We start from the raw sequence: 10,920 nt of genomic DNA on the forward strand, positions 1-10,920 counted from the left end.
TGTGTGTGTGTGTGTGTGTGTGTGTGTGTGTGTGTTCATATGGTTCTTACATTAACAAAAATCATGGGATTTTTTGATTTTGTAACTCCCAATTAATGATATGGGAGTTACATAAATATCTGTTTCCACTTAGTTTACATATGTTTGTGAAATTGTAAATTTAAAAAATTAAATTTTTAATATGATAAATCATAATCATTTATTGTAAGAACCAATGGTCAAGATTGGTTAACAAAGTTAACACAATAAACTTGGTTAACATTTAAACCAGCCCCTATATGTGTGTGTGTGTGATGATAATCAAATGAAAGCCATAAAAAGGGTATAAATTTGTAAGAATTGAGGTAAAAAAATATTTTTTGCATTATGTTTTTCAATAAAAACTATGATTTAGGATATTATTTTTACATATTTTTTATGTTCACTTTATGAAAAATTTACATGTGAATTCTTTTTGTTCACTTACACCATCTCCAACCAAAATATTTTTTTATCAAATTTTATGATTCATCATCTCCTTCTTATATACTTTAAGGTTTTGTAAAAAAAAATTCACTCTATCAATGTGAGATGATAAACTCAACATTACAATCAAATATTTGAGTAACTTTTTGAAAAAAGATGGTTGTTGATACACACATTGAGCCTCACGTCGATGTCGCTGATACAAACGTCCAGCCATAAACTGACGTTAGTGATATTCCATTGGTGACTCTTAGGGCGTCGATGGTACAGCTGATGGTACAGAAAATGTTGTGATTCTCTCTCAGGATAGGTCAGTAAGCCCAATCAAAGCTTGTTTTCCTACTCTTTTTTACTGAAGGTCTCTTAGTGATCTACCTACAGGCAAGCATAGACGTTTTTCCTCTCCACCTCATCTTGGTTTTAAGGTTAATTCTTCTTCTCCTCCTGAGATTTTATATGCTCTCCCTCACGAAGTGGTGGAAATACTCAGTGATATCATCGTTCATTATCGAATGCTTGGTTCTCAACAGGATTCTATGCATGCTACCTTTTCTAGCAAGTTTGACAAACTTCCAGCCAGAGTTACTATTATGGAAGAGAACGGATATGCAGACCATATTTGATCATGCTCGTACTTTTACAAAGCTTGAGGAACGAATTGATGGGTTCTCTACTACTCTTTCTCGCACCAATCATGTGCTTGCGGATTTTGCTACTAAACATCTGGATTTCGTCTCAAATGTTCTCAAGGATATTAAGTCTCACAATGATCAGAAAGATGCTCGAGCTTCAACAATTATTTTTGCCATTATTTACCTCTCGGCTAAACTCTCAAAATATATATATGCATCCAAATCTGAGATCCCTCAGTCTTCTTTAGACGACCTTAGTCTTTGTATGATTGCTCTATCTGATTCTCAATCAGTTATTCTCAAGTCTCTAGCAGATCTACGTGCCCGCTCAGATACTTAGGTCGAGGTTAATCAAACTATTCTTCGCTCTCTTGGGGATCTGCATACTAAATCTGATGCCTATGCCCAGATCTCTAAGATAGTTTTAGAGAAGAGTCCTATTGAAATTCTCTTTTGACTTGCGTACCCGTCAGTTTACTAAGTTAGATCAGGTGTTACTGAATCAAGTTGGTCAGCATATTCAGGATCATCATGGTCTTATGGTTGGTATTCACTATAGTAATTCTTGGTTGCTTGGTGTTATCCCTACTCCCTTTCCACCAATTTCAACTGAGGGGAAGAAGTCGGTTGTCCATGATAGTGACAACGAGGAGACCTCAACTTCTTCTTGTGATCATTCTTTGAGTAGCGATGATGCATCGGCCGATCAAGATGCTTCTTTTAAGAGGGGTTGGCATATCAACATAGGGATGTAGTTGTTTTATCTGTTGAGGGGGATCAATCCATTTCTCAGTCTGATATTATTTCTCAATCTATTGTTCCAATTGACTTATCTGTTGATGGGGAGCAACAAGCAATTGTTTCCTCTCGGGTTACTATTACTTCTATATCAGAGGGAATGGATGCCCTGAGTTGTCGAGAAGAAAAAACACCTATGAAACCAGATGAAGAAGTTGTTGAAGCTAAATCAGCTAATTACAAAGGATCGGGCAGAAGGTACTAGAAATGAAAAACTTGTGCTTCAGGCTCTGAGTCCCATTAGAATATTCTGCCATTCTTGGGTATTTCGATTGAGGATGCAGCTAAATCAATAGACCTTCAAAAGCAATTTGATGAAGCCAATAAGTCTCGGTCTTTAGTGGAACAATTAGCAAGGAAAGAGGTTGATACAACTGAGCTAACCAATTCTCTGAAAAAGAAAGATGATCAACTCAAAAAAGAAAAGAGGATAAAGAGGTACAATGATTCAATCCTTCGTCGATATATCAATACTTCAATTATGAGTACCTAAATAAAAGGTCCTCAAACATTAACCCTTGATTCAAATCAGATCTTTCTAGTCATTGGTTGAGCTAATGGAGTGGTGAGAACTGAAAAACTTTCTTGGATGCATGCATACGGAGCATCTGAATGGATTGAGATAATCAAATTTATCAAAAAAGTCAAAATTTGTATCGTGAGTATGTCTTGAGTCATTTTGGTCTGTTGATGAAAAAGATCTCAATAATTAAGAAGCATTACAAGCTATATGCCCCTCCACAACTCTCTCCTCTTAAGATGCTATCGACTAAAGTTGGCTCGGTTCAATCCATATCTGCTTCTACCTCTTAATCTGCTAAGAAAAGAGATTTTTTCCTTCAAAAGATTTGAAAGGAAGGTAAGGTTCTCAATGTCTCATTCTTAAACCTTACTCTTCCTACTGATGGCACTTGTCTAGAGGGAACTATCATGTCTACATCCGAGCATGACAATAGTTGATTTTTGGGATACGAGTTGTTGCCATCGATTTTTTTCGTGCATCTGCAATTACAATAGCCAATCCTCATCTACTTCGTGTGATACTTCATATTATCAAAATTGGTGAAGCTAGAAGAGTTTTCTATAATTTGGTGTTTTATGAACTGAAGAAAAGAAATGCAGTTGTAGCCTCAGATACAGTAAATGTTATGGAAGTGGATGATGATTTTGCTGGTTGATCTCTTTATGTGTTTTCTTCTTGAATCTTATTTACTATATGTACTTTTACATTCCTGATCTAATATAAATGCAATATATATTTTATTATATACCTTCAATTTTTCATCATCTATTTGTTGCATTCTTTGATTCATGAGTTGTTTTATACATGGTAAAAGAATAAAAAAAATCTAAGTAAAAAGAACTAAAAAGGAATATACATGGGTCACCGAATTTATGAGTTCTTGTTCTCGATAAATTTTACAAGTCTAACTACCTTGTATTTATTTCATTCTGAATGTTTGTGCCATCATCAAACACGGGAGATCGTTGGGAAACATATTGATTTAGCTATGACCCTCCGGCTCCGATGTGTCTTACTATCCTATCAACACTTACTTTATTGGTTTTTTGTATATTGGTTTTTTGGTACATATTTGAAATTCTTGGCAAAAACGAAGACTAGCCAAAGTCAAGATAGAAGGTCACCGATGTGGTTCTATGGATCAATTGTCTGAAATATACACAAAGACTCCAAGTAGCTAATTTGAAGCTTGAAGTCGTTTTGAAGTTACTAGCCAGTTGAAAGAATCTTCCCACATACTGGCCATATCTCTGCAACCTTTGTACCTGATAGGGACATTTCTTGTTCAATAGGTTTGTCTCTACATACTTTCACATGTGAAGGTACAAGTGTGAAACACTACTATGTGTATGCGGTGTATGATAAAAAGGACATGTCAATAGTGCATAAAGTCAATGATGTCATCTTATCCCAAGGTGACAAGTGTTCCCAAGCATTAAATGCATAGGGTGGTATAAAAGGCATAATGCATTTCTCATGCAAACAATCTTCCTAGATAGAATTCTTTAAGTGCATTTTCAAGGCAATCAACATCCTCTTCTACTCTCATGTAGGTGAAGAAAGCTCAGTGTTCTTTGTTCCTTGCAAGTACTTCATGTGTTGTTATTGTTTAGGTTAGGATAAATCTTTTTCTTATTTCGCAAGAAACTATATTTATATGTGGTAATTCTTCATATACATCAATAAGAATTAAAAGTTAAAAGAAATCTGAGTAATTGTATCCAATCCCTCCCCCTTCTATAGGCATGGCAACGGGGCGGGGATGGGGGGGGGTTTTGTAATCCCCGGCCCCAGTCCCTGGCGGGTACGGGGATTAACATCTCGTCCCCGATCAAACCTCTATCAATCCTCGGTCAAACCCGATCAAACCCCATGAAGAACATCCCTTAGTTTGATTCTACCGGGGATCCCCGGCCCTGACCCCGGTTTGAATAATATCCCCCAGCCCGGCCCCGACCCCGGTTTGAGCCTATCGAGGATCCTCGGCCCCGGGACCCGTTTTAGCGGGGAATCCCCGTCCCCGTTCGGGTCGGGACAAATCACCATCCCTACCCTTCTATGATTACTTGATGTTTATTGTCATCCCATTTGAGAAACATTGGATTATTTCAAGGGCATTTTTTGTATTAATTTTTTTAAAATGACTTAATAGGAACAAGTGAGGGGTCATGGTTTATTCCATATAACCATTTTGGTTTCAATGGCTTAACAATTAAACCCTAAAGAATCACTCCTATATGACCGAACAAATAAGTTCTCCATACCATTAAACTCATTAAGTCGGTCATTACCAACGTCTTTTTTCACGTTTCACGCTTTCTATTTTGAGTTGATGGATTGAAATTTGAAATGAAATTAACTATTGGCAAATTAAGTAATAGACCAGTTGTTAACCAATAAACTGTTTTAATCCATAAAGTAGCTACGTTTGATAAACAAGCTATGTAAGACGGACAAAAATGCAAATTACCTTGAGATGGCATATTGAAAAATTACTTTAATTCCAAAATAAAAACCATGATTAAATAAAAACTAAAGCCAACAAAGATTCTTGAAACGATAACTGAAGTTGTTTTCCAGAAACTATAAACCATCGTCTTTTCAAAAAGCTAGCTAATAACTTATCAGAGACCACTCGCACCTAGACCGGGTCAGTTCTTCCCGATTAACCCGACCTCTTATTCAAGAGTTTGCCTATATAACATGTAAATTTAATACGGATTATGAAGTGCGAAATTTAAGAAATTCAAATTTTGGTTGCATCAACAAAATAGCAGACGGAAAGAAAATTCCCGAGAACGTTAGATGCTTAAACAAACATCTACTGTATCACATCAAATACAACATGTAAAAGGTAGACACAATTCGACTTAGTTTGTAGTAAGAAAGGGCCTGCAAGTTCTTCTAAAGTAACCGAAGCTTCAACAGGATGACATTACACGCTGTAACGACCTTTTGATGCTCTTGTCTTGGAATCATCCTGCATAACCACATTTGGTGGCACAACATATAAATCGGATTAAAGATATATTCACATGTGCATGACAAGGCTCACCCTACCCAGCCAAAAACAAAAAAACCAAAAGGTCATTGGCCCAGCAACACCACCTGGGATTTTCAGGGTTCAAACCTCGCTGAAGGTGAGAAGTGTGTGACTTTTGCCGTATATACTTTAAAAATAACACATATAAGAGGAGAAACTGAAGGGAAGGCCGAACAGTAATGAGGTTTTACATGAAAGTTGTAGGTGATCTTGTCGTTCACGTCAATGATATCTTTCCACTTTCTTCCGATGGCCATCTACAGATCAAAGGTCAAAAGAGGTCTTATTATGCTAACATCTTAAACCAAGAGTATATACAATGTGAACTCAAATTATAATGTACAAGATGGCCTTAGGGGGATGAATGAGCCAAGAGATGGAGGAGATAAACCAGCCAAGATGCCAGATGATATCAAAATAGCATAATCATTTTCTTGCATCAAAATGTAGCAACATAAATATGACACTATAGCACCTAACATTGTATAAATCTTCATAAACACAGAACTTCAACTAAGATAGCTTTTCGTCCATTGTGTCCCCTTGATTCAAATGAAGTATCTTTATAAATTTGCATATTGGTTGTTTGGTCAATCAATGATGTATCTGTATCATAGTCAAAATAAGTCAATGAGTTTATTAATCGATGAATATAACATCTCAAAGATGTTTCACCTCCTTAGAAATAATATCTTTTTTTGCCCCTTCTTTCGCGATAATAACAACAAACAAGAATTCTTTTATACCAAAAACCAGTTAAGGTGGGGGATCAAACCAAGGTCACACTTTGAAAGGTGGGTCACCTTGCTTGCAAGAAGTACAGAACACAACTTATCAAATTAACTTACGCACACCCATATACACAATCAAACTCCTACAATACCTACTAGCATTTCATTTTCCGATCATCAAGAAACATCCATGTTTCCCAGAACTTCTGAATACCAAACTTGATCATTCATCATTGAAGAGTTATCTTCATCACCGGTGGTTCCTATTTCAAATAGTCACTAACCAAAGTGCCATTTGGTAAAAGAACAGACACCATGACTCCAAAGTTTGGATAAACGATCCGGAGATAAGAGCAAATGGCATTCCATAAATATGTGTATGGGTTTATTCTACTGCCAAATCAGGTGGGTTAGAAGGTTTATGCTATCTGGAAATACTTGCATTATTTCTCATTAAGGGTATTTAGATCTTTTCCTTACTTGTTCTCCAGGTAGTAACAGCCTAACAGGGTTCCTTGTATTATAAATAGAGTCGCAACCCCTCAAGGTTTCATTTTGTTTATTAAATTATCAAATTGCCACGCGTTTATGAGGCTCTAGTCTGTCTTCACGCTGGACTTAACCGTCTTGGGTGTGTGTGTTTTTGGATAAAAACCATCTTGAGTGTGTTAGTCAAAAGATTATAGGCTTCCGTAGTTGCCTAATCATTTCTCGTTTCTCCCCAGTTCTTTACTGTCTGGTTTCTCATCCTAAATCAGTTGAATTGCAGCTAGAACCAGTCAGCAGAATTAATTAACCAAATAATCGACCAGAAAAATGTCCTTTGTATAAAAGTAATAAATGAAGAAAGGGATATCAGCAGCCATCTGATCTTCTCAAAGCATGTTACAAGAAACAACAAGATACATAGCATCCTCCGATAAGGAATTGAAAAGCATGCCATGTGGATGCTTTGCCCTTTTTCGTGTACATCTCTCATCCTGCTTCTGAGAATGCTGATAACATCACATGAACCAAAGTACATATCTAGCACGACAAAGTGATACTGAAGAATATAGTTGATACCTGAGCTGCCTCATTAGCTGCATTCTTAGTCCATAATGAAAGTTTATCCTGCTTTTGACGAACACTAGCAACGACACCACATATTTCATCAGCATCATCAAATTGCTCACCAATTAAGGCCATTAACTACAGAGAAAAATATATCTCAGTCACTTGCTAAAACCAACAAGTAATTTAGAAAGAAACTAACCTTCAGAACTCCCATCAACACTCACAAGGTTAAAAGAAATCATAATGAAGAAAGAGAGAAAAAATATATATACAGTTTCAAACCACATAGTCTCGAGGGTAGCCTTTCTGCTACTAGTAACTGTCCACTTGCCCCCATTAGCACACTGTGGATCTTCCCATTTGGGCTCAATCCCATCTTTGAACAAATGAAATTCAGCATTTCCTGGCAACTTGCTAGGCTTGAATACCTGATCATACAAACTGCAAGAAGAACCAAAATACAATCTTAACATCTAAGACCAAGTTTTCCATCTCCTTTGACCATAAATGAGCTCAATAAATTTCAAGTTCAGCAATCATAGTATCACTGTTAAACAAAGGATAGCTACGCAATTCGTACAAAATCAAGAGAGGCAAGTCAAAACTTTATAATCTAGATTGAAAGCAGATCAAACAATACATACAAGAGGAGTCTTCAGTTCTACACATACATCAAAAAAAGGTATATAGAATATGTAATTAGGGTTTACCACCAAAACTCTTCAACAGTATCGAAGGTATAGACCTTGCGTAGATTATTCCCCCAAGCTGCGCCTTGTTTAAGTTTGGTCTGATTATCAAACCAAAACGTCCACCTCTTATCTAACCTATGGGGCTGCCCCGCCACTTCTCCACTGACATCCACCACCGCCGCCGCCTCATCACTCGCCATTGTTCTCGGTTTTTTTTTTTTTTTCTCTCTCTCTCCCTTGGCCTTCAGAGAAGGGGATTTCAGATGGGTTACCCGTTAGGCCGTCACAGAAACAAGTTGATAAAATTATCAGTCCAAATAGTTGGGCCTATGGACCCCATTTTTGCATTATAAAACAGAACGGGCCGCATCCTTGGCCCAACGAGCCATGGGGTCAGAAAATCTACGAATCTATGATTTATATTACCTTATAAACCAGATTTATTAAAAGTCATAAAAACAATTTTTAATGTACAAAGTATTATATATTTATGCACAAAGTTTTAAAAGTCTTAAAAATAACTCATAATGCATTAAGCACTACTACTTTATGCATTCAACGTTAAAATCTCTTAATCTACAATTAAAATAACATATATTACAAGTTACCAATGCACATTATTATTATTTCTTTTCATGTTCTCAAGATATTTTTGACACATTTAATTCATGCATTCACTCTCTCATACCTCTATGTTTTCTCCTCATCCCCCAATATGAGATTCAAATTGATATTCATCATGAGTTATTAAAAGTTATCTCATTCATCTCTCATTCAATTGTTCTAGAATTCTTATTCTCGCTCTCGATCTTTTGATTTTTTGCTCTTGGTGTAAATCAAACACATTTGTGGAGTATTTTAAATATGTTGGATTTTAAATATATTGGATTTTAAACTGTCATATAATTTTTTCATTTATAGACTGTAATTTAAACCATAACTCTTATTTATTCAAATTTTATTAATATATAAAGACCAAGTGTAACTTATATGATCGTTAAATATTCTCTAATAAAACCAGTAAAACTTCAAAATCATTAAAATTTACGGCTACCGTCGCATTACACGAGTACACAACTAGTTTGTTTAGAAACATGAAACAATATAAACTACTTCCAATTTTTAAGGCACATTCAAAAGGTTTTAAAATCTGGTTCATATATGTATCTATACTAGGGGTGCTCACGGCTCGGGTTGATCGGTTTGGAGCCGTTTTAACAATCCAACCCAATGTTGGCGGTTTGAAAATTTTCAACCCAACCCAACCCAAACAAAAGTTCAACCCAACCCAACCCAACCCGTTCGGGTTGATCGGGTTGTGTTTAAACAATGTAAAATCACATAAAAATAAAAGAAACTTTCCTTTGAAATACGACCGACCATTCAAGATAATATGCAAGTTCATCAAATATTTAGATATTACAATAAAAATGTTTAAACCAAATGATAATACATCAATCAACAACAATAGTTTTAGACGTTTCCAACCCCGATGCTTTCGCTTTCTTGACGTTGAGGTTGGTCATGTCATGATTGTCATCTACAATTCAAAGCTAAAGTTAAGGTCGGGTTCATCGGGTTGGTCGGGTTTTTTTGGGCCTGACCCGATTCCAACCCAATAAGGTCGGGTTGGCTAATTTTTTTTATCGATCATGCATCGGGTTACCTCGGGTTGGTTTTTTTTTTTAAAATTCGGGTTGGGTTAGTCGGGTTCATCGGGTTTTTGAGCACCCCTAATCTATACTATATTAAAAAGATGAGGTTATCTTGAATATTATAGAGTTACAATCAATTAAAGATATTGTACAAGTTCTTAAAAGCTTACAACCTCCTACGATCTTCCACCAAATCATTTCAATTTTGAAATTACATGTTATACTCTTATAATTAATGATTTGATTTATCTTATATCATTTACATTTTCATTTTTTATTCTACACCCCTTTCATATTAACATAAATAATCATGTATGGAGTAAAATGCATTGAAAAAATAATTTTCTTGTTTTTATAAATTATACCATTATATCGTTTCGTCAATACCTTCAAATTGAGTCCAATATTGAATATTTTTTTTTATTTATAATACTATTAAATATCATGAATACATACGAATTAATTTGTTTTATATCCATACATTTTCATTTTTTATTTTACACCTTTATTTTATTAAAAAGAGCAAAATGCACAAAATATCAATTTACTTACATAAATTTCTTTATTATAGCATTGTACTTTCAGTTTTTCTTATTATAGCAATGTACTTTCAAACTATTTTTTATTAGAACATTGTACTTTGAAAAATTTACCCATTATAGCATTGGGTAACCTATTGTTTAAATTTACCTTTTATACTAGGTTTCCATGCCACCTCATTATCCATGTAGGCTGTCCACATGTACTATAGTGATGTAACTTTCTTACTACATCATTGTATTATCAAAATTATTTTATTATAGCATCTACTAATTCTTACTAAAAACTGTATTTTTAATTTTAATATTTAGATATGTTATTTAATATATATATTAAATGAATTAAAAAAAATCTAAATTATTCATTAATATACCAATATCATTAAAACTAGTAGAACACAACTTATCTCGCTAATATTTTTTTTAAAAATAAGTTTTTGAAGAAAAAAAAAATAAGAATTTTCATTTTTTACCAAAAAATGTTATCTTTTAAAGAATATATTATATTTGTTCAAAAACTTTTATTTGACGTTTAAATATATTAAATTAATTAGATTTTTTTTGAATTATTTATTAATATAACAATATTGAAAAATTGTAGATCACAATTTATTTCGTTAACATTTTAAAGAGAACTTTAAAATATGTGTATTTATTTGAACAACATAAAATAAGAAGTGTTACTTTTTTTACAAACAAAATATCTATATCTATACTATATTATAATGCATTTGGCTAAAACTCTTAAAAACTCTTAAACTCTTAAAACTCTTAAACCCGTTCATC

General features: G+C 34.4%; 1 protein-coding gene across 1 annotated transcript; it reads right to left on the minus strand.

Annotated features, from left to right (window-relative positions):
- Window positions 1-5,110: 5,110 nt before the first annotated feature.
- On the minus strand, window positions 5,111-8,227 carry LOC112499942 (eukaryotic translation initiation factor-like). Its single transcript, XM_025103207.1, has 5 exons — window positions 7,959-8,227; window positions 7,521-7,689; window positions 7,258-7,383; window positions 5,653-5,718; window positions 5,111-5,398 (listed from the first exon to the last, which is right to left on the minus strand). Exons 1-5 carry the CDS (start codon window positions 8,138-8,140, stop codon window positions 5,354-5,356), a joined length of 588 nt encoding a protein of 195 aa, XP_024958975.1. The 5' UTR covers window positions 8,141-8,227; the 3' UTR covers window positions 5,111-5,353.
- Window positions 8,228-10,920: the final 2,693 nt, after the last annotated feature.

Source organism: Cynara cardunculus (genome assembly GCF_001531365.2).
Source record: "Cynara cardunculus var. scolymus isolate 2C chromosome LG 1, CcrdV1, whole genome shotgun sequence".
Lineage (NCBI taxonomy): Eukaryota > Viridiplantae > Streptophyta > Magnoliopsida > Asterales > Asteraceae > Cynara > Cynara cardunculus.

What these genes read in the sequence shown, in the direction of transcription:
- LOC112499942 (XM_025103207.1), bottom strand. Translation starts at nt 8,140, where the DNA reads ATGGCGAGTGATGAGGCGGCGGCGGTGGTGGATGTCAGTGGAGAAGTG. An exon ending in ACTGTTGAAGAGTTTTGGTG is followed by an intron (nt 7,690 to 7,958) that starts GTAAACCCTAAT and finishes TTCTTCTTGCAG; the next exon opens with TTTGTATGATCAGGTATTCA. An exon ending in AGACTATGTGGTTTGAAACT is followed by an intron (nt 7,384 to 7,520) that starts GTATATATATTT and finishes TTTTCTCTGTAG; the next exon opens with TTAATGGCCTTAATTGGTGA.